The sequence below is a fragment of the Betta splendens genome, chromosome 4 (assembly GCF_900634795.4).
Source record: "Betta splendens chromosome 4, fBetSpl5.4, whole genome shotgun sequence".
Taxonomy (NCBI): Eukaryota; Metazoa; Chordata; class Actinopteri; order Anabantiformes; family Osphronemidae; genus Betta; species Betta splendens.
Genome location: NC_040884.2, coordinates 9,075,297 through 9,099,579, shown reverse-complemented (window position 1 = coordinate 9,099,579; position 24,283 = coordinate 9,075,297). Strand labels below are relative to the sequence as shown.

The 24,283-nt window shown below is 40.8% G+C and overlaps 1 protein-coding gene across 2 annotated transcripts; it reads right to left on the bottom strand.

Moving 5' to 3' along the window:
- Positions 1–627: 627 nt before the first annotated feature.
- On the bottom strand, positions 628–23,749 carry atp13a3 (ATPase 13A3). 2 transcript variants are annotated; one of them, XM_029147196.2, is made up of 34 exons: positions 23,549–23,749; positions 18,391–18,471; positions 15,890–15,976; positions 15,627–15,800; positions 14,579–14,821; positions 14,401–14,471; positions 14,111–14,194; positions 13,787–13,856; positions 13,402–13,536; positions 13,006–13,078; positions 12,198–12,329; positions 11,863–12,045; positions 11,620–11,777; positions 11,082–11,270; positions 10,840–10,901; positions 10,362–10,512; positions 10,091–10,210; positions 9,789–9,806; positions 9,520–9,673; positions 9,244–9,364; positions 8,985–9,109; positions 8,680–8,840; positions 8,434–8,565; positions 8,269–8,348; positions 8,086–8,128; positions 7,890–7,999; positions 7,704–7,800; positions 7,547–7,619; positions 7,279–7,456; positions 6,967–7,145; positions 6,786–6,874; positions 6,523–6,603; positions 5,766–5,858; positions 628–4,876 (listed from the first exon to the last, which is right to left on the bottom strand). In XM_029147196.2, exons 3-34 carry the CDS (start codon positions 15,938–15,940, stop codon positions 4,688–4,690), a joined length of 3,819 nt encoding a protein of 1,272 aa, XP_029003029.1. In that variant the 5' UTR covers positions 15,941–15,976; positions 18,391–18,471; positions 23,549–23,749; the 3' UTR covers positions 628–4,687. The 2 variants fall into 2 exon arrangements, with proteins under 2 accessions (XP_029003029.1, XP_029003031.1); XM_029147198.3 differs by lacking the exon at positions 23,549–23,749 and adding an exon at positions 23,098–23,425.
- Positions 23,750–24,283: the final 534 nt, after the last annotated feature.

The following is a 24,283-nucleotide window of genomic DNA, read 5'->3' as shown; positions in this document are numbered from 1 at the left end:
CACGCCAGTGCATTTGTTCCTACGTATCACTCCACTGCCTGCAGCCCCTCATGTTAATAATAAAATACATTGAATCCTTTGGATGCTCTTGATAAAATCGTTGACAAGAATAATCAATCTATCAATTTATAAATTTACAGTGTAACATTGAATTAAAAACAACAGCTGCATAAAATGAAAGTTTTTATATAAATAATTAATTATAATACCTTGGGCATGGTAAATGTTACATATTTGGTTACAAAACACCTTTGCTATTAAGTCTGTACTTTGGAGACATTTGTTATAAAGTACTATACGGCACGGTGAGTGAGGTTTATAACTGCAAACATTTGATGAGAAATTATTAAAATATACTTTGAATAAACATGTGAATTTAAAAGTATTCAAGGACAAGCTGCAGGACATAGTCATGGCTGATATGCCACAGTCCTGAAATTGAAATTAGCACACAGAAAAACATTTATTTGTGCATCGCGTGCAAATAATTTTTCTTGAATTTGGAGGTCTCTGTGTTCAGTAAATGACACAACAAAGCCATAACTTGATATTTTTTTTAACATTTTTATCCCTTTACCCAAATTACTTTTACACTGTTATAATACAAATACACAACCTCGCAACAGATCATTTCATGAATATTTATTGAGAAGGAATAAATCAAGATAAATCTGAAATACAATCCTCAGGGGAAACCATATGAAAAATAAATTAAAAATAAATTAAAGTACAAAACACAAATAAAGTACTAAAAAAAACTGAAATACAAATTGTACAATATTTGCTGCAGCCCCACAATTTATTTTCATCACAGCTGGGTATAACTTAATTTTCTGTGTTTCCTACAAGCAACATCCATGTGAGTCTAATACACTCAGTGGCCGAGTCAATCTAAATGCCATTCAGTAGATTGTTTAAAATACATAATGGCTAAGGCTGTCAAATCTGTCAAATCTTGGTACAGTATCTGTGGTACCTGTATAAGAGCAAAAAGATTCAACATTAAAGTCATTGCTGTGTCAAGGCGAAAGCTGTAGCATTTAGCAATAAAAACTGTGATAATGATAAGTCTTCTTTAACAAGGTGTGGCTATGATACAGAAAAAAAAACAATTCCACAACAGATTGTAAATGCAGCAGCAATGCAAATTTTTGACAATGATATTCTATTCAGCCCTAAATATTGTAAAACCCCAAGCACGAAAAAACAAAAACACACATAAAATCAGAAAATCAACACGATTGTCAAATGTTTTTCAAATTTTGAATTTGCTTCAGTTCCCTTCTTGTATGAGATTTTTAGATGTTTACCATGTACAGACATGAAATAAAATGGAAACGTTGAGAAGAAGATCTACTCTGGCAAGCAGCAGAGAAAATTCTCTCTTCAGAACAGTTAAAGTTCGAATAAAGCTTTATTCGAATAAAGCTTTATTCGAACACCACAGAATAAATACTGAAGCGGGTGTCCTAAATATCCTTCACAATTATCACTTCAAAATGTGAAAAAAAAAATGCCCGGCAGTAATGCCCAAAAAAGGAAGCTCAAATAAAGCAATTCTAGATCAAAAGTACACACAAATCAAAAGCTGAAAAGATCCAGCACAGTACCAAAAGAGTAGACAACAAGACAGCAGCCCTTTAATAACTCAACTAAATCATTTTACTTTGATACCTCTTTAGAAATGTACACTTCATATATACAGACAGACAGCTCTAATTTTTAATTACAAATTCTGGTCATGATTTGACAGAACTAAGCAGAGGCCAAAAATAAAAGCTCTCTAAAAAGAACAACTCAAATTTTATGGAAAATCTTTGGAAATGGACGCAATAACCATAATTGCATTAGGTTAAATATTCTTCTTTACACAACATTCAATTTTAGACTCAGTAAGTGTCTAGAAAAAGCAACAATTACATTGCAACATCGCTAAAATAAACAAAACAAAAGCCAAAACATTCTACTGATGAAGAATCATAGTTTTCTTGCTACTTGGCACAAGAATGTACATTTATGCATTTATCACCAGTTTTGTCTACATTAAAACTTTCTCAGAGGCTGCCCACAAGAAACTAACGGTTCAATAAACAAAATATCAATTTAAAGTATAGTCACTGTTGCAATATAAAAACTATGGGTCATAGATTTCATATGCATGTGTACAGTATTACAAATACTGCAAGTATTTAGTGACAATGGCTTTTAACTTGTTTAGATGCTGTTACTGACACAACGGTAGGACAGTGATCTTTTTTTTGTAAATGAAGTCACTGAATTTACAAAAAGACAGACTAAATGTTGTGTGTAACACATGATATGACAGTAGGTACAATTACAGCAGTAACAGCAGTGTTACATTATTTGAGGAACAATTTGATAAACATCGTCATGAAAAGGCAAAAAATTACAGTTGTTTCACACTGTGCTCAGGAAATGCTTTGGGAATCTTAAAAACACTTGATGAAAGGCAGGTTGGTTTGTATACACTTATACCGACAGTGAATCTCCTGAAGTGATGTGGGTGTTCCTGCTTAGAAGACATGCTCTACCCAAAGTCTGCATTTTATGTACATTTCCCCTACAGTGGCTGTGACCACCTTTCAGTAGATCCAGTAGTAGCAGTTTAAAAGAAACTAAAAATTCCTCCTTAACGTCCTACTGAAGTCTAATCTCAGTATGTCTTTTAATTAGTTACTGTACAACAGACTGAATAATCAGAAAACATTTTTAATTTAAAAAAGGTAAAGAGGAAAAAACAGACTTTAGGAGAGGATCTCTTTACATGTGAAAGAACAGTGATTAGAAAACATAGCCCTTGACTGTGTATGCAGATAGCCTACAGTATGTGTAATACATCAGTACAGTTTAACATGGTATGTCGCATTCAACCTATGCTAGTTGTTATGAAGATGGCAAGAGCAGCGACTGGATGGGATGCACAGTTCGTTACTGTAATTGAGTGCGATGCCATTAATCAGTCTTCCATAGGAAGAAATGCTGTTTAAAAAAATAAATTTAGAAGGTTTCATCGTCTGGCTTCATCTAGCCAACGTGATAGAATTTTTTTTTTTTTTTTTTTAGACGTGGAGTGGTGCGATTTATCTTGTTTCATGCATGATATTAACTGTCTGTCCATCAGCAGGATTCATGCTGCCCCTGTTTGGACGTTTTAATTCTGAGAAGTCAATGTAAATGCTTTCTAATTTTACTATAACGCTGGGCATTCACATTTATCTTTCTTCTATTAAACCAATGGAACTGGCTTCATGCAAGTATCGATTCTTTCAGTTTCCTGTCTGAGAGAACATGGCTTTTAAATATCCAAACATAATTTTAAAGGTTTGTAGTCACGTTGGCAGCAAAAAAAAAAAAAGAAAAAAAAAGTTTAAAGCTTATCACGTATTACACAAACATGTTTTGATGCATTAAAATACTTAATTTGTTTGCATTCTATGTAAACATGCTATATTACGACGTTCAATGAAGCATGGAGCTTCTGAGAATTTATTACTTATTAGATTTAAGACCTATGATGTTCTGAACTTATCTGTTGTCTAGTAAGCTGGCATGGCTACACGTTCTTTTGTGTATCATTGTATGAATAAATTAAAACATCCCATTCACACAATTTACTGTGGAGGCATAGATATACACAGGTAGATGCCAGATGAGAGGCTGCTGTTGTTTCAGGCATTCTATCCATGTTTTACAACTCTGGTTTAATGCAAATGTCAGAAATATAACTATGAATAGTTACAAACCGCTTAAACGAAACACCTCAGAAAACCATTGTAATGTGAATCTAATTTTAGAGATAAACTTAGAAATGACTTCCTAAAGACATTCTTTTATTCCTAGCCAACTGTAAAATGGCAGCCACGAGAGCTTTCCATTAATACAGAATTAATTGATAAAACATTTTTACACCTAGTATATTTTATAAATCAAGCAATATTTCCTAATTTTCATACTTTTAAAATTGAAATTTCTAATTTCAGTTTGTACTGACAATTTATATTTTACACATTTAAATTGCGAGTCACGTTTTAGCATTTTAACAATGAATGAAATTCATGTTTTTTTATATGAAACATCCAAGACCTGTTCTATATTATGAGAGTTTCACAGTAACCCATAGATACATGCACTGTATGTACAGCATATACGTTTATACAGGTTATTACAGTGCAGTCTGAACAACACTGCTTTCAATATGGTAGCTAAAGAAAAAAAACTCGCCAGCTCACATGAGGCATCCGCGTGTAAATATCTATGCTATACTGTATCTTTTCAAATGCCACAGTAGTAGTCATTTCTAATCTAATTTTAACCATGGTGCCTTGTTATTGCTTTTTATACCAAATATGAAATTGTAAATTAAGTGGGATTCAAAGATATTGATCCTGGTCAAGACACCTTGAGAATAGGCAAGTGGACAAGCTAGAGAGTAAATTATATTTAAACTTGGCTTTATTTGGTATTTATGTGTATCTTAATAGTTTTTGCTAAAATATCTCTGGATCTACTTAATCAGATGAGAATCTCTAAACAGTGATGTCAAGCATTCATCCTGACAATTCTATGTAAAGTGCATTTGGAAATCACTACTTTTAATTTAATTTAATTTCATTTATGAAAGTCTCTTGGATAAAATTACTTGATATTGGGAAAGAGCGTGGAGGTGCTAGGAGTGGATCATGATTTCATAGGTGGAGTCAGGATGGGGCTTGGCTTCAGTAGTCGTCGTTGGCTTTGGAGGCCAGTCGGGATCCACGCTGAGCTCCTGGGCCAAATGCATGTAGCGGGCCTTGGGCATGCTGCGTGGGTAGTTCAGCCAAGACAGACATTTGTTCTCCTGCAGGTCAATTCCCCTCTGCAAATGTGAAACCCCCGAAAATATAGAATTAAATTCAAGATTTAAAAAAAAAAATAAAAAAAAATGCAGAAATGGAGGCAAAGAAGTCATCATAAACTTCGAACAGGGACATGCTAAAACTGCTGCATGCAAAAAACCTCTTCTCTAGTGAACTGTAGTACTTGTACGTGCATGCAGGTCATTCACAACAAAATTCAGCATGGTAAGTGATTAAAGGCACTGGCAGTAGACAGCGTAAGTGAGACTAGTTCTTAAAAACAAGCTTATGGAGCCAAATATCACGCAAACAAAAGTCCACAGCAGATCTTTACAGAAACATTTCCCACTCTTCAGAACACACTGTACATGATGGAAGCACTGATAATAACCAATATGGCCAAACAACGCCTGCCATGTTGTACTGTAAAAAGGGTTAATAAAAATTTGTTAAATTCAGTGTTTACCCTACCATTACATATTATGGGGCACACTCACTCTGACACTCACACACTCACACTGTCTTCTCCTAGACCTATTTTTCCTTGCTCTGCACCACATTTAAAGTGCTTTGGATAAAAGTATCCAAATGAGAAAATATAATTATAGTATTAAACAGTAGCGACGAGATGTTAACACAGGCTTCAGTTTATTCATTACTAAGTTACCAACTTGTCCTTAAAAGCAGATATGGGGCTTATCTTTAAACAGAGTGCTCATCGGGGGCACAGTGGAGAGAAAGGGCATATCAGAATAGCACTGATGTCTCAAACATGCATGTCTTGGTTAGAGGTTACAAATAGATACATGTGCCAAGTAACAGTAGAAAAGGAAGTGGGGACAGAAAGAGGGAACACCACACAGGAGGAAAATGAAAGGGCAGGAGAAGAAGGTGTCAGATTGTTCCAACCTGTGGTGTCGGGGCGGCAGGAGTGACGCCAAAGCTGCCCTGTTTGTCTCGGCTGAACACAAGCTTCCATAAGACGATGTCAAGGATGAAGGTCTATGGAATAGCGCAGTGGGCAGGGGAAAAAATTACAGAGAAGCTAATTTGATTTCAAACACCTCCTGCTATTGTGTTTTGCTTCTGCAGAGCCACATTGAATCAAAGTTTTCCGTAATCGTGTGGAATGTTTTTTTCTGTCCATTGAGTTGCGTTAATTACTACATGCAGAGTAAAAATTAGATATGATTAGTGAGAAAAAGAGTCTGTGGATGCTGTTGTATAAAACCACTCAAAATTCCAATGAATTCCATTCATGTGGAAACACTTGCACTAGTAGTTTTGCCAATAACTGCATCTAAATCTGTGGTGCCTGCAAAGATGTCTATGTGTGTGTGGTCAGTCTGGTACAACGAAGGCAGAGACATACTGCTGCGTTAGTGGCACAAGCTATCCATGCAGCAAAACGTTGTTTTCTACTTATCCAAAAATCAGACAAGTGTATGTCTTCTGTAAGCCCAAATGCAGACTCTTCACCCATAAATCTAGCCTTGTGTGTCTCTTCAGAGACAACATTCTCATTTTAGCATATCATTTCTGCTCTCTCAATACCGATACTGCTGTCCAGTTAATGACACAAAGATGAGCACACTGCATGAAAAAAACAAAAGCTGAACATGAGAAAAAGACCTACTGTTGCTATATGTTTCCATAGGTGTCTTACCTCAACCACAAAAGACACAGCAGCATTGACTATGATGATAAGGACAAGCGTTCGCCTCCAATGAAACGGGACACACACAATCTGTAGGGAAAGAGACACTCCAGTGTTGACCATTAATGTGATGACATTACAAACACGTGTGACTAGTACCAAGACAGACTCACTTTAATCCAAAGATATATATTAATGAAGACATAACTGAAATATATTGAATTGTTACCAAAGCCAGAACTAATAAGTTTTGTATTAAAATGTCCACCTACCTCTAGAAAATTGTCAATGCTTTGCACAGGATAGAGCATTATGAACAGCAGGAAAAAGTACAGACTCAATACAGACGCCATGAAAGGCCCTAGAGAAAACAACAAAAAACAAATTTACCATACAGTCATACAAGTATCACTTCAGGACACAATTAATGATGTTAGCAGGCAGATTTCTTACAATTCTTGTAACTAGGCTGTCTGAAAGGTTTGCCCTTGGAGAAAACTATGGCGACAATGAGATACTGGAAGGAGGAGACATAGAAGAGGCTGGTGTTCTCGAAGTTTTGAATGTTGTGGTCGTCTTCTTTTGTTTCGTTGTGGCCAGAAATGTTATTTTGCGATGACGTGTTGCAGACACTGAATGGAGAAGATGATTTGAAAACAGTTAACATCATAACATATGAAATTAAATTAACTTGCTCAATGCAGTATACAAACATCAATGTGATTTGTAGGTTGGTGTTCATTAGTCATGACAAAAGGTGCTTACTCAGTATATGGTTTCCAGACCGTGTACCAGTCTTCCTGTTTAACCAAAATGAATGTAAGGCTCTGGAAGCCCAAGCAGATCAGGATCTGGGTCAGTACAGAGAACAGCAGAGGCCCTGAGATAAGACCAGATGGGGGGCGACGTGGCACCAGCTCTTTCCACGCAGGGTTCAGACTCACTGCAGATAAAAACAATACAAGAAGAAATTAAATATAGGTGCAGACAATAATGAGCCTGTGTCTGTGGCCAACCTGCCTTCTGTACTCACTGGTAAAAACTACGACGAGGATGATGGCAATGTCGATAAAGAGGAACTGAAAGTCACCAAGGTTGCTAAAGATCTGAGAAACAAAGACAGTATAGAATGAAAAATTCACAAATCCTACTTCTACAACCAATTGTGCTGGCAGCAGTACTGCACATACGGAGTAGAGAAGAGTGACGCTGATGTACTGGATGATGCTGTAGAGTGCCATGAACTTGAACACACAGAAGGAGGTGATGAGAGCAGCACGTCCTTCTCTGAGAAAGACAATGAAACTCAGTCAAATCTTTTTATGAAGTCACACCACACAGGTCAACACAAGTCACTGGCAACAGAAAAGCGAAACCTGATGAGGCTGGGAACACAGGAGATGTTGGGGTTCCTGGAAGTGAACGGAGACGCTACCGAGGCCTCGAGCTCCGACAGAGAGATGCCACCATGAGCCCTCTTTAGAGCCTAGAAGAGGGGACAGATGAGACGGATACTTTAAAAACATTTAAACTTTCACAACAACATTTATCAGTAAACTGGCTTAACCGTACCCCACAATCGTTCGCTCCATCTCCACACATGCCCACAAAGTAGCTGTAGGAAGGATAAAAACAGGGTTTTCTTCAACAACTTCTATTAAAATCAATAAAATATATACATTTTCTACTCTGTGTTATGGTTGTTATGATTTTCAGCAGCATGTACAATGGGTCAACTCTGACTGAAATACTCACTCAACACCCTGTAGTGCTTCAATAAGCTGTGTTTTCTGGTCCGGAGCCATTCTGGCAAACACTGTCCCATGCAACACCAGCTACAGAGCAAAGCAGAACAGAACATTACCACCAAGGGTTGACATTTCAACACCTTTTCATGATAGCTTTGGACTGGCCTCCTACCTTTTGAAGCATGTCAGGGAAATGCTCTGAAATTACAGCGAAGGATTTTCCGTTCATGGCAAAGTGGTAGTAGCGTTCCTGCGTTTTGGACTTATCCACATCACACACATCCTCCAGGCTGATGTTCACTTCCTGTTCAGGTCACAATTGCATCAATTAAAGCCAAAACGTTAAACAAAACTTTTTAAGTTTCTTACATTAATTGTTTAATTTTGTTTACGGTTGTATTATGTAACCAAACCTCACCTCTAGATGAGATAGTTTACTTGGCTTGTCAGCATATCTCCAGGTTATCTTGGCAGCCTGTCCATCACGGGGAGGAAGGGCATCAGCAATGATGACCGTGTCCTGTGAAGGAATCATTCCACAGTCTCGAGCCACCGATATTGCAGTCAGCATGTTGTCACCTGCAACACAAAGGCGGAAACACTTACTCCACGGCATGTAAAAATATTAAATGGAAGGCTGTTCTGTCTAGTGTAGCTACACAATACAAATACACGCTTAGGCTGTGCGTTTGACTGCATGTGCAGACATCTGCATGATCTTACCAGTAACCATGACAGTGCGGATGTTGGCTTTACGGAGGTCTTGAAGCACCCCCGGGGTTTCTGCCTTCAGCTTGTTCTGCATGACGATCAAACCCAGGAACTCCATGTTTGTCTCTATGTTACTCCTAATTCAAAGAAATACGTGTAAGAATTCCCTTTCTGATCTCAATGACAAACAATTTTAGATATAACAAAAGTACCAGGAACCAGCGAATCATATTCTGCACGAGATAGAAATAAGAGCAAAAGGCAATGCTACCTGTTGATGTTTTGAACTTTGTGCCAGGTGAGTTTGGATTCGAGACGACGATGAGCAACAGCAATGACCCTAAAACCCTGCTTTGTGTAGTCTTCCAACACCTTTGAAAAGTTTTCTGGCACTGTAGAGAGAGCAGATGTAAGGGTGACTGCTTAATTCACTAAATGTATTTCAAAATATATTATGTAGATATTAAGAAACTAGTGGCAAAAGCAATATGATGTACATTTTAGAGCTGTTCCCCGTCTTAGCAGTAACAGTAATCGACCGTCTCACCTGTCTCACCCTTGCAAAGACTAGCCACCACCTCTGGTGCCCCTTTCATGTAAGCATCCATACGTTTCTCCCCCAGCCGGCGAGCCACCACACTCATTCTCTGGAGAGCCGAGGAAAAAGGAAACTGGCGCACGATACCGATCTCATATCTTGACTGAGCACATGAAAACAAAGGGCAACGACACAAAATAAAGGTGAAAACAGTAAGACCGCAGGAAATTTTAAATCATCACTTTAAGAGTTTTAAAAAAAGTATTATTACGACTTACCGAGAGCTCATAGAGTTCCTATAAAAAAAAATAAATAAAATATGATGATGTATGACACAATAATACTTCAAGGTACTATTTATGTAAATAACACAAGAATGAGCTAGCTTCATTACAAGCAGAGGTAAATTAAGACAAGCACAGCTCAACATAATTGGGTGAAATTACAAAACCTTCATATGTAATTTATATATTTAATAGGTTTGCATTAGCCATCACAGTCACACACTTCATATTATTCATATTATCTTAGATATTCCCCAGACTTGTGATCACACCATTGAACGGGTTGCTGCACATACCATGTCCTCCTCTGATGATAAAGCAGGTTCCGGAGGCAAGAGCTGCTTTGGGGGTCGAACCACAGTTGGCATGATTTGGTTATGCAGAGCTGTCTCCTCCTCTGTGGCCTCCTCCAGGATCTGGGCAGGCAAAGGTTGAAATAATTACGTATCACAGAAATTCCTATGCAACAGCAATACTGAATTAAGGAATAGGTAAACATATTTGCTCAGTGAGTGGAATATCACGTCCTCCTAACATTAGCTGATTGACTGTAACAAGACAACTCACCCAGCCTGTAGCCTCAAACATTTTAAGGTCCAGTGGATCTCCCGACAGCTCGCCCTCTATTTTGGTCAGAGAGTGACAGGTGGCCATACATGCCACAAACTGGGACTTTACAAGACTGTCTTTGCAGGTATCTTCCTCTGAGAGGTGGAAACTGAAGAGGCGGGACATATAGGAAGTAGGTGAGATGCGCACATGTACAATAATTGCTACAAGATAAAATATTTTCACAGTGCAATCAAATAGAAATTCAATTTCAGTAAGTACAGACTGGTTTGTTAGGGTTGTAACTATAGCAGGTCCAGGACGCTCATGGTTTATTTGAATATGTAATATGACAAACTGAAATATTTCCAGCAACTTCTTGCAGGAATTCAAGTACCCAGTTTACTACATCAGCTCATCAACTGCTAAACATAAACTCTGATATTGGTCAAATGTTTTGGTGTAGTTTAACATCTGTTCAGAATGATGAGCTTACCGGCCATTTTCTGCTCTCTGAACTCCCCACATGTCTAGTCCATCTTCCGTCAGGGTTCCAGTCTACAAATATTTGAATAGTCAAATCTAACACACAACTCCAGACTGGAATTTGCAATTTAGTTATTATCAGCAGTTACTTGTTGATATCAAAAGGCACCTTCAAAACTTTACAATTGAGACAGGTATCACCGATCATCTTTTATCATTCTCCTAATGGGACAAAGGACGGTTGCAGCTCACCTTGTCAAAGCAAACCAGATTGATTTGCCCACAGATGTTGATCCTCTGAGGGCTGATGCAGAATATGCCAATGTTCTTTAAGCGTCGCTGGGCGTACACAATGCCAGCCGTCATGGCTGCTGGCAGTGCCGGTGGCACAGTGATGGTGATAATGTCCAGGGATTCTATGACGATGGTCTCAACCGGCACCTGAAGGAGGCAGGAAGGAAAAGATTTTAAAGTTCTGCAATCCCCCCCCCCCTTTTTTTTCCTTTTATCACTGGAGATGGGCCAGTGGTGAAAGAAAATCATGAGCTTAGTCAAAAGATACAGCACCACTTTAGGTCTGACAAGTGTAGAACAAAAAGGTTTCTTCTGGTTAAATTGTAGATTCACACTAAGCTTTCAAAAGCTTTGCAGTCTGCAAAAACATTATAGGTAATTAAGGTATGCCTGAAGAGTAAAATAAATGGCCCTGCATCCTTTGATACTTATTTGCACAACTCACACAGCACCTTCAGAAACATTTGATTAATCTGTGTGTCACTTGCTGCCTTACTTCGTGAAGAACGCTGAGGACGATGCAGTATATAAAGCCAATTCCAGCCACAAACACCAGACACAAAAGAAAGAGGTAGGCATCGCGGTACAGCTTGAAGTCTGTGGGTTTGGGATACAGGATGGAGCGCACCAACTGGCCTTTGGCTGTGCTGTAACCTGGGCCAACAGGAAAACTTGGTCAGTACAGCTGATTACTACGGATTACCAACATGCAAACGCTCATTTGAAAACGCCCCCCCACCTGTTCGGACCACCACAGCCTTGACCAGCTCGTCCGTGTAGTAGCGGGTCTGAATGACATTGGTGCCACAGAAGAGAGTGTGTCTTTTATGCTCCTCTGTGCTGTAGGCACTTTCAGCCTGGTCTCTTCTGTCCCCTGGCCCCGGGTTTGGGAGGTTGGTCTTTGTCACAGGAACGCTCTCGCCTGATGAGGGATAGACTGATGTTAGGAATGGTTGCTAGAAGGTTTATACAAAGCTTGTTCCTGCTGGAGTCACTGTGATTTTTGGTTTATCTACAAATATATCAATATTCTCTTGATTTAATAGATTTGCATTTTTAGGTTCCCTCTCTAACCTGTGAGCATGCTTTCATTGACGATACAAGTGCCGCTGACCAGCACTGCGTCGCATGTCATAATGGTTCCATTGCTGGGAATCACCATCATGTCACCAGGCACCAGATCGGTGGACATAATCTCTTCAATAACTGGAAGAAAGGGGAGGGAAGAAGGTAAACGTGTGCATTAAATACAGACAGGCGGGAGAATGTGGGTAATAAATGAGAAGGCAAAAACTGATGGTCGATGGGGAGCACAGTCAGGAAGGAGAAAGTCTTGTTCAGCACATATTACTCTCTTAGGCAGTGTGAAAAAAAGCTGAGGTAATACAAGCAAGAGCAGTGTGAAAAATAAATGTGTGACTCACAATCTATAGAAAGGTTTCATAATGATCATAAAAAGTACACTGTCAGATTTCCAGTCTTAAACTAAAATGGTTACAGCCTGATGAGACTTCAGACGTTTATACATTGTATTGCCCCAAAATTCTGCTGAAGAATTAAACAAAAAACAAAGCTTGCACATGTAGAAAATTGTAAAACCTGTCAGAGTGAAGTGGAAGTATACGAAGGACATATGCTACACCCTCTGGCCCACATACGCAGTCTCAGTCCGCAGTGTCCCACCCAACCAAGTCATTTGGAGGGCAGCCAGAGCAGAGGGACTATGTGACTGAGTGAGGCCAGGCAGAGAAAGAATAGAATGTCTGCAGTCAGGGTTGGTTTGGAGAGACTAGACAGAGTGCATGCTGTGTGCAGCCACTTCACATGACTCTACAGAGGCAACGTGCAAAAAAGAAGGGACTAAAAAGATAAAGGAACGAACCATTGTCGGCTCGGCATACAGAAACACGAACAATACTGTGAGCTGCCACCATATCGTGAAGCATGGTGTATTGCTGGAGGAAGAAAACAGAAGAAATCGTGAGATCCTTCATTCCCATGACCTTGTGTGACTGCAATTATGGTTTTATTCGGGGTCTGTGCGCTGTGAAGCCAGAGGCAGCAGATGATGCTACCCTGACTGCTGTACTGTTATATTTTTTACAACATTTTTCAATCTTTCAATAAACATTCCTGTGACTCTCCTTTGTAGTTATGCGTCTTAATATACAGTATTTTATTTGGTGTACTGTTAGCCCAAACAATAGTCAATAGCCCTGCAATCAAGATGAGCTCCTATAAAGGCTCTGAAATGTGTCTTATAGTCTATGACGCTCACCTTTTTGATGGTGTACAAAGAGGTAGCTATGGATATGACCGACATGAAAACAATAGCCCCAGCATAGTAGTAATACTCATCAGTACACCACAGGATCACACTGAAGAGCTGGAAGATGTAGAAAGGGTTAAGGACCTGCAGGAGAGGACAGAGGTTAGAGCCTAAGGTTCAAGACTTTATGTATGCAATGTGTCCAACAGATATAAAATAAAACAAAACTAATAAAATAAAAAGGCTTCTATGTGCAGCCGCTGCAAGAATGTAACATTAAACAACATATTGAGCATAACAACCTTGAATCCATTCTATTACGAGCCAATAACTTACTATTTAATATTCAGAGTCACAGAAAATCTGGGTAGTGTGAATGCAAACTGGGCCCTACCTCTTTGATAAGCAGCTTGAAAACAGAAGGCACTTTCACTGCAATTTCATTTACTCCAAAGAACAGTCTCCTGATAAGCAGTCAAAAAGACATTCATGAATTGTGTGTTGTGAACCGGACGTTCATATGTGTACAAACACTATAGCAAACCCGATTTATGGCCACATGTCAATCACTGCATTGTATGCCATTTAATAGGGCTTTAATTTCAGGACACAATGATTTATTTTGAGTCCAGGTTTCCCCTAACGAGGGGAATGCTGCTTGTTTTGCCAAGAATGTGACATATGCGCCAACCCCTCTATTCCTCAGACTGGTTATTACCTGTACTCCTGCTCATTCCTGGTCAGGCCTGCAGTGTGCGCCGAATGAAGGGTGGAGCAGCTGATCTGCAGATCCTCCAGCCCACTGGAGGAGGAAATAAGGCGAGAGCAAAAGACAAATGATACGCAGTATAATTACACACACCAGTGCCAACATTCCACATCACAACATTACACAGCTGTTAGCATTTTGAGGAGCACACAGGACAATCATTAGACAATTTAGTTTATAAAATACTGGATTTGTCAGCAAAAAAAACATAAAGCTGTAAATAATCAAATTATGCTTACGTTAAAACTTCGAAGTTCTGCGCCTTATCGTCCCAATAATACTTTGTGCTATGGAAGGTAAAATAGCGAATCTGATGGAAACACAAAAAAACAAATAAGACTCGGAAATTTGCAAAGTTGAGTGTGTTCAGTGCAGATGTCAACATATTGTGATGACACACGAGGGTTGGGAGTTTACTTGTGTGGGCTGGTAGTCTGAGTATCTTTTAAGGAGCTCCTGATTGGAGATGCCATCGGAGGAGTGAGAGGTGTGTCCGTTGGCCAGCGTGGGGGAGGTTGTGAAGGGGAAAAAGTGAGCAGATGAGGGGGGAGGAGGAGGGGAGGATTGAGAGGTGGTCTGGGTCTCCAGGCTGTGGAAGGGGTTGCTCCCCGGGGCTAGCATCACTCGCACTCTGGCCCGGAACCAGCGCCGGAACTCATCCTAGTCAAACAAGCCCAGCAAAACAAGTTCAAGTCCAGAACCTCTGCGTTACTAAGCCGACATGACAGATCTGGAATCCTGGATGTAAAAATGTATATCATTGACAAGAGGCATGAATACTCATTTGTACTGATATGTATTTAGTAAAATGCTTGCTTCAAGTCTGTGAAAACAAGCAGGTCAAAAAAAGAACAAATAAAGCAAAACAGAAACAGACTTGTGACATCAGTTCCTTTGTTACTAGAATATACAAGTTTTACAAGGTTAAACTTTATTTGCTCTGCATAAATTCTTGTCTGAAAGCATTTGAATGAGACTCTTAAGTCTCCAGTACCTTGTTTGAGGAAAAAAAAAAATCAGAGCAGCATTTTTCACAGGGAATTTTGTTTGTTTTTGATTGCCATTGTATGATTTTGTTTAACCATGTACCGTACAATTCAATCAACGTCCCGCTACGGTTCTGGGCTTCTGAGACGACATATAAAATTATCTTTTGACTTTTTTATATCAAGGAGTTTAAATAACTTTAAATAACTAAATAACTAATAACTAAATTGAAAGCATATGTGCAAAATTATGTGTGTTGGTATATCTACCACTTTTACATGTTTGAATGAATGAATGAATGAATGAATGAATTAATTAATTAATGAAAGAAATACTTAACCAGCTACTTATTTGATTTTGACCATTTTATTCTTAATTGCTTGATGAAAATATTTTACGGTTTTTGTGCTACTGTTTAATATGACAAAAGCCGTTTCAAAGCTTAAATCCAAAACGTGCAGCTTTGCAGACTACCCACCGTGGAGCGTAGCAACACCACTTCGGCATCACGAGCTGTGGTGCGGGTGCAGGTGGATTTCACGCACCACTCTGGCATCCAGTAGAGCAGCAGGAGGAGAAAGCCCCCTGAACACACCACGCCGAGGAGCACCAGGGCTATCCGCCATCGACACAGACGGTAGCCCTGCAACTCCTGAAGGGGGGGGGGGTTGATGCAAAAAGATAAGTGGAAAGCTAAATAGGCTCGCTTTGGTGCAAAATTGCAAAATGAAGACGACATACCATCTCCTCCTCCTCCCCCTTGTTCAGAATCTTCAGGTCTTCCTTCTCCATGCTGCAGAACAGTTTGCCAAGCCCCTTCCTTTGTCACTGCGGACACAGCAAACAAAATGTCAGGATGAAACCAAATATTAAGTCAAACTGTGAGGCCGCAGGAGTTTTTGGAAAACACGTTTTTATGGTGTCTCTCATAAAAAGGGGAAAATCCAGATGATCATTCACCATTTGACTTCATGCATTTCTGTGGTTGCAAAATTAGGACATCTGTGTTCTTTGCTCAGCTTAAGCTGGTATGGGAACTATTGTGTGGGCAAACATATTTTAATATAGTATCAGCTCCTTACCACCACTGTAACACCAGTTTCTGAGGGTATTTGGATGGTCTAGTAACCACTAAAAACAAACACTAAAATTACCTGACACATACCACTCTACTATTTCAACCGGAGCAATTTCTGATAGAAGAGCAAAAGGTTCAAAACAGAGGTAATGATTCATCTCCTGAATTCACACTGTGTATAAAAGGTTCAGAATTTCCTAAATGTACTAGGGTTGGTTAGTTGGATGATGTAATTGCTATTATGACGGTAAGTGATGATGATGAGATTTCCTATTTTTGGGCTAATTCACACCCCTGCAAAAATGAAATACTGGTGTGAATAAAAGCTTCCTGAAAATCTTTTTGCGGTACCAGAGGCATATTTTTATTACTGCTAGAACTGTTGAATTACTCAGTTACATAAGAGACCCTAACCCTAAAAACGTTTCCAAGGAATCCATTTAGAACGGTTACTCAGCGTGTTAATCTCCTGTTGCATCAGAAACTGTGGGGAATCTTCATACTTCCTAATTCCAGAGAAATGTTTTATACCCAGTGTGATCTCTTAAGGACAATGTCAACAAGTCATTGATATACCTAGGGCATGTTCCAATACAATAATGTATAGCAGTGAGGTCTAGCAGCTGGCTGAGACCTGAGATTACCTCGAGAGTGTGGGAGCACACAGACTGACTCGTCAGATATATTACACACAATACCCAGCTCATCCCTTTTTGTGCTCAGATGTCCCAAAGGAGCGGCTGACTGCCAGCAAAGGCACTCTGTCACTCTGTGTGAGTGTGTATGGGAATTCCGCACCGATATTGACAGAAAGGGGCGTCTGGGTCAAAACGAGCTGGCTGGTGGAGATGACTAAGCAGGTAGAGGCAGAACCAGCACATTTGTTTCTGTGCCACAGTGAAGTTGTGTGTGTCGTAAGTAAGAATTAATAATAAAGCTCATTAGTGGGCTGGATTCAGTGCCAGCTGTTATTAGTCAATTAATAGACTGGATACATGAAGGCTTACACAGGGGTTTCTGGTGGAGCTGATGGCATCCAATTATGCTTTTGCCAAGATGCCAAGCACTAGTTGAACTCTATTAACAAAGTAGAGATGAATCCACCTACTGTAGCTAAAAACTGGGTAAAATGTTCTTGTAAAAAGCACAGTTGCATATTACACACAGTGCATCACTGTTCAGACCTGACAACTTTGCCATGCACTGCTGGACTCTGAGGTAAAGCCCAGTCCTACAGGTAAAACTCAAAGACAAGCAGTTTTGGGATGCTATCTAATACTTAATCAGCAATTATGAACAACCTCAGTCCTGTACAAGACTGTTGTGTTCAGCATTTCCTGGCCTCAGCAGTCCCCACAACAACAACACATCCCATCCAACAAGCTTTCTATACTACGAACACTGACGTGGGAGCATGTAAGAGATGGATATGCAGGGTATTGAAAGCAATGCATGCAGAGTAGAGGGTTGTATAGAAGCATCTCATAATACCCATCATTAAAGCACTGCCGAGTGTTAGAATGCTGCATCAGGCCACGGTGCCCGTAAGGTCACCCCGCACCACTGAGTTATCACTGTACCCCCCTCACTGCGATCTTATCTGCCTGTTGCACTCGATTAGTCTTTCTCTGGCATACAGCGGGATATTTTGCTTTGGGCCAAGCCCTTCCTAGTATTTTACAATAGCGGCCCCCTGACCGGCGCTGCACAGTGGGTGCAGTGCAGCATGAACATTCCTTCCCAAGCTTCTGCAATGACTGGAAATGCCGACACCAAGGCATCATGGGTATGGCCTTTCATAAGACTGCCGTCCTGGCACAGAGAGCAACAACAAATACAGCATACCAAAATAATTTAAGCCTACAATGCACATGTGCTTTGCTTTCCAAGCCTGTAATATTAAAATATTCTATCAGAAAAAAGACAAGTGTACCCACAGAAAACAGAGGGTTGAGCAATTACAGGCTCCGAACAGACTGAAAAAGGCCGAAAGACACGTTAGACATGGACTGTTAGACTGTTTAAGGCCTAACTATCAGGATTTACATGTTAAAGGTTGGAGACAGCACGAGTTAATGATTAACTTTGGTCTTAGAGGGTCACAAAAACAACAGTATCCAATATAACACAATGGCTAAATGGGAACATATCAACGATATGTTACCTTGAGAGCCGGGGACACAATGCCCAAGGCGGTCCTCCTCAACGCAGTTAGGTTGCTCTCTCGCCACACCAACCTGGAACCCTGCAGAGGAACACACACGCCAACATTTAGGTCTCCAATTAACCTCAAAGGCACATTCACAGCAAAAATAAGACTGGAGACGCCACAGGTTGCCCAAGTCACAGCAATATTATCTCTAAACATACAGTTTAATTCCCCTGGTGCTAAATCCTACTCCGCACAGTCCTGGAGCCCAATGAGCATTTTCCTGAGTGACACAAGAACCTGTGTACTGGAAGTGTCAACCTGATTAGTAATTGCTTGAACAAATGGCCATGGCCTTAGTCCCTTCATGCACTGCAGCATGTCAGGTGACTCCACGTGACTCGTAGCCCTTCATCGGGCTAGGCCATCCTGTACCACTGCTCCTGACCCACTCCTGACCCCATTCACTTTCACACAACATGATCAGTAACAGAGAACAGACATGTCGGCAATGTGAGGATGAGATGAGAAACCAGCGTTCTTACCAGAATACAGAGGACCCTGTGTGGGGCCTCCTGAAGCTCGCGTGACTTCAGATATATTTATAGCTTCCTCGAGCCCGGCCTAAGGGCACATTGTTGTTTCTCATTTGATTAGTCTACTATTGTATTAATAAGCAATGCTGGCTTGGGAATAAAAACACGTGGCGGCTGTTTAAGATTTAACCTGACAACCATCAAGGCTCCTGAGGAGATGTCTAAACAAATCTTTATCAAACCACAGCTTATGATTGTCCAAAGACAATAAAATTGTTTCAGCCGTGCTTTCTAATACATCAACTGCCTTCAAGCTATTTTCAATACATTGTCCATCAGCACATGGACCATTATTTATCCGCTGATTATTTTCTCTGTTTATTTTATTAGTTCATCGTCACACAGGTAAAGACTGCACAAGCTGGATCCAGCAACATCCTGTTTCTAAAGTAAAAAGAAATCCTATAACTGCTATGATTGATTATGTCAACAACAGAATGAACTGCCTGTCATGATCCAGATCATGTGTGTTCATGGTATGAGGATGGACAAAGTGAATCAAACTGTTCAAGAAAAACAAAAGCAAAGAATAATAGAAAACAAGCTAGGACTAGACATGCTCTCCTTTCTCTTTCGGTCTCAGTCTTCAACGCAAAGACAAAAGGGAAAAAGTGAACAATGAGCCATGACCTAATGACAGAGGCCTATAATTCATGGAAGCACTTAGAGGAAAAAGTGTTTTGTTGCTATCAGCTCTGCACTCCATGTGCTTTCTTTATCACTTCCCTTCCTACTCGCAGGGTAATATAGCCAAGCTTTGTTCCCCATTATGAGCCAATCAAACTGTTCATCACTCTCTTTACTTAAAGTCAATGACCACCTGTCAAACCTCTACCTCCTACTGATCTAGGAGATCAGATTCAGATTAACAGCTTGGTAAAGTCCACAGCGTTATCGAGCAAAACCATAAATAAACCCCTCATCAGGTCTTTCATTAATGGAACATGGTTTTAATAATGACCAGTTGTGTTCACTTTAATGACAAACGGCTAATATTTACCTATACCAAAACGGTTGTTCTGTAACTAGGACACTACTGAAACCCACATCATAAGGGAATTTATTAGGAGATTAAGCCCATTCCTCCTCGGTTCAAAACCAAGAAAAACTTCCCTGACAAGTCAGAAAGTATGCGTTTTGCAATCACGCAAGGCAGTGATAAAGCAGACGAAGCAAGGCATCAAGCCACGTAGCCACGTACACTAAGAGTCACATTTTGATTAAGACGAGCTTCCTTTTCTCAAGCATGGAGAACAAAAGGTGACTTAGACTGGACTGAAACTGGTCATGGCCCCAAACTGAATAAAAGGAAAAGCCTGGGAAAGAAACAATAGTCCTACAGATCAAAAGTACGCTGGTTTTGTAAGTCAGACCACATGCTCCTGGATTAACTATGGCATTGTTTGACAGTTTAACAACAAGTGCTCGTTCCACCATGCAAGTGATTAAAAACCGTTTTACTTCATAGACCGACATAGTGGTTTAGAGTGCCCCGGTATAAACACATTAAAGCCTTCCTTAAGAATAAAATTAAGAATTAATTACGGACAAGATTATGTCATAAAGTTGATAGAAATGTATACCAGTTCACTAAACAGAGTAAAGCAAGCGTGAGCCTTTTCAGTGCAACGTAGTTTCAGAAGCCTCGTATTTTAAAGACCTGCTCTGCAATGCAAAGCAGACTGATTACCATTTCAGAATGAATGACGAATGAAATAAGTGCGAGGCTGTGTCATTGCCAAAATAACAGAGGGGTTAGTGGCGTCACCAGCAACTGGGCTGTGGTTTTCTGTTTGCTACATAATTGTTATCTCTGCTCCATGGTCATCATGAGAAGAGAGCCTTTAAGAGGAGTAACTGAACTAGCTGAACATTCTGATCAGTAGCGAACACAAGCAGCTGATTTACAATAAAAAAAAAAAAGACCTACAAATGACAGTCTGCCATGCAGCACAAGGCCAAGAATCATCATCTGCATCGTCAGTTTGCAACAGGTCAAGACTTCAAACCTCTTTCAAATACAGGAATAAACTAAACTTGTATGGTACAGAAAAGTCATGTAGCGAAGCTTCTGGACAAGGGACTATTCAGATTAATGGTGAACAGACAGTGAAGCCCCAGGTATTCATTCAGGTTTGCATTACTATGTTAAATTTCACAGATGTTTCCACTTTCATTTAAAGGGTTCTTGCCTCCACTGATGTGGGCCACCGGTTTGTCCTGGACTTGTTGGAGGCAAACCGCTATGCCAGCACTAGAAAGGTGTGTTTCTGTGTATCACACTGCACTGGGGTCCTACCAAACGGTGTGGAACTGTGGAGAGGACTTTATACCATGTTAGGACATTTCTCGTCTCCATTCTGAATCAACACTAACAGGCCTGCTGTCTTTAGGCTCACCTGTGAAAACCTGCAATACTGGCTCAAAGGCCCGTCAAATATTTGTGGCTCACTTCTTAAACTGACACTAGACAACTTCCAAATCACACTGTTTGTGTATTACTCCACACACAGAGTGAAAATTCTGAAGGACTCATCCTAGCCAGCAGCAGTAAATGGTTATGCTTCCCATTCTTTTGTAACGTGAAAGTTTATTTATAGACGGCTTATAATTTCTGAATCGTCAATGTGTCATTACAGGCTGCACACACTTCAAAGCTTTTCCTTATGTGGACCAACATCAAATCACTCCATGTGTTTGTATGAGAATGTCATCCCACTCAACTCAAAGGTCAAATTCTCATTAGAGCCTCATAAACCAATTATCTACCAAGCCTTGCTATGGTGGTGCAAAAGATCTGTGCCAGACAAACCAACGTGTTGGTTAATATATATACATATATAAAGTGGAGAGACAAAGGGCCCTAACCTGCTCTGTGAAAGTTTGTAAAGTGTAACATTAACCTGAACAGACTTTTACTGAGGAGTGTAATAATACAGAATAAAGCTGCATAATCACTTCTTGATTAATTGCTCACTGAAACTCATTATCTGGATATAGAAGAAAACATTGTGTAAAAAATCAGTATTGAGTCAATCCTGCGTTGTCTTCTCCCATTTCTTCTGGATGCTCTTCTCTGCTAACAGCTGTAGAGTTTCGAGTTCCTGCAGCCTTTGTCCTTTGAGCGCATGCTTGTAAAACGCTGATAAAAAAAATACTGTTTACGCGTAACATGAAAGGGGAATTTCTGAACTCTCCAAGAGAAATGTGAGAAAAATCACGTTTGTTTAATTACAGAAAACTAGCTTCCCCGGTTACATGTCAAACAGCAGACTGTAAATGCACTGACTGACAAACAATGCAAGCAATGCACAGCCACTCTCTGATCCACAAATATAGCGCACACACACAGTAACTGGAAAGCACTCATTAAGTCATTATGTTTCTTGGAGCTGCATAAAACATCCCAAACTCAGTCAAATTACAGAGGAACAACATTAGTCAATACATAACGCACAAAATGAAAAACAAGCAATAATAGAAACAAATTCAGGACGGGTTCTAGTTCAAGTAAATAAAACCCAGCGACGGTGAAAAATAAGATCCCACATTTCAGAGGAACTGAACCTGCAACAGCAGTTAACGATTCACTACTACCAGCGCCTTGTTAAGTGGCCAATGATTAAAGCAATTCATGTAGGACCTTGCTGGTTTTTGACAGAACACTTGGATGTCAGTGAACAAAACGTAATTGAACATATGTCAGAAGCCTCAGTGAATTTTGACTGAGCCTCAGGCTGTTGCACAAGAGAAAGTACAGTGTGACCGCAGGCTGCACAACTGGCACCTCTGCCCAAACAGCAAATCTACCAAAGAATGACTCCAATATTCAGTAATTCTGCTGTATAGTAAAATAAATTCCCATCATATGTTTACTATACATTACTGTCGCGTGTGGCTGAAGTGACTTAGCGAGTGCACAACGACTCTGCAAAACTTTCGCAGTCTGGAGGGAGGATGGAAACTGTCTGCACGTCCACGGAACCATCCGCTCGAACCTCGAGAAGTCCTTTTTCAACTGGTCAGTGACATTTTAAGACGCTTCCTGTTCCTGGAGAAAACACCTCATCCACAAGATCCAACTGTGGCGCGCACATGTTCACACGCTACACATGCACCGCGTTACCTTTTCTGGTTAATAACGAATACGTGGAGGGTGCCGCTTTATGGGGATGATGATAAAACACAATTGCTGCCCATAAATCATGACTAGAAGCCGCCGGCGGCCAAGGCAGCGCTGGATCGGGAGCACGACCACACATCGCTGGGTGTCGCCTAGCCGGCTAACGTTAGCCGCGCTTCATTGTTATCTCGCTCTTTATACGTTATCTCGCTAACGGCATCCGTGCGTCTCCTGCCGCTGACCGGACCGTCAACGGCCACGGGTGACCGCGATTTTCCTATTATCAGCACGCCCGGCCCCGGTGCTGCCGCCTCGCCGCCGGATGGACGCTGACGTCCGCATACAGTAGCTAGCGCGTTAGCATTAGCTCGGAGCGGCAGACACATGGGCTGCGGTGACAAGGGGGGGGGGTAATCTGGACACACAGGACGCTACTTGAGAGACGCGCACTCACCCAGAACCACCTGGACACGCCGAAGATCACCTTCGAGTCATGGCGAGACGAGGGCGGCTGCTATCTGGAGGAAAACGTCGCTGGAGGAGCGCGCGGACTAAGTTTGATGGGGGAACGCGGACGCGCACTGTGGAGGGTTTGTGTTGACAGCTCAGAGGGACGCGCCGAGTACTACAGCGGTAGTGAACTGGCCTGAACTGGCTCGCTGACGGGCGGAAGTGACACGTCGTGACGTCATTCTCAAAGGTTGGGGGGGGGGGGGGGGGGCGCAAGGTGCATGGCACCCATTACCGTTAGGAAAATATAATAGCAGTAAAAGACGTCACACGTGTCACAGCTCCGTGATGTAAAGGTAATTATGAGTTTTTATTAAGAGCTCAGCCTGGTGGAAATGTTCTCTCCAGTGGGATTATGGGAAAATGAGCTCCAGGGCGCAGACGGCTAAACACCCCGCTCTGGGAGCCGCTATGACAAATCAGATCAGCATCTAATTGGCAAATTTCAAACAAGAACTGGAAACACTTTGTACAGACACTCGCCTTAACCTCTTGACCTCCTGTGGTAATCCACCCACGGGTCACGTACAGTTCAAGATCTGCTTTATGCCACCTCCTTTTGCTCATGGATATAACACAAGTGCCCCCAGCACTGACCCAAAGAGACAGAACACACTGCAGTCACTGTAGGGCGACAACGTGCGCTTCATGGGAAAGACGCACAAAAAGTGAAAAAACG

Coding starts and splice junctions, on each gene's coding strand:
- atp13a3 (XM_029147196.2), bottom strand. CDS start 15,940: ATGGAGAAGGAAGACCTGAAGATTCTGAACAAGGGGGAGGAGGAGGAG. Junction 13,537..13,786: donor TCAAGCTGCTTATCAAAGAG/GTAGGGCCCAGT, acceptor CCTCTCCTGCAG/GTCCTTAACCCTTTCTACAT. Junction 9,110..9,243: donor AAAGTTCAAAACATCAACAG/GTAGCATTGCCT, acceptor TCTTTGAATTAG/GAGTAACATAGAGACAAACA.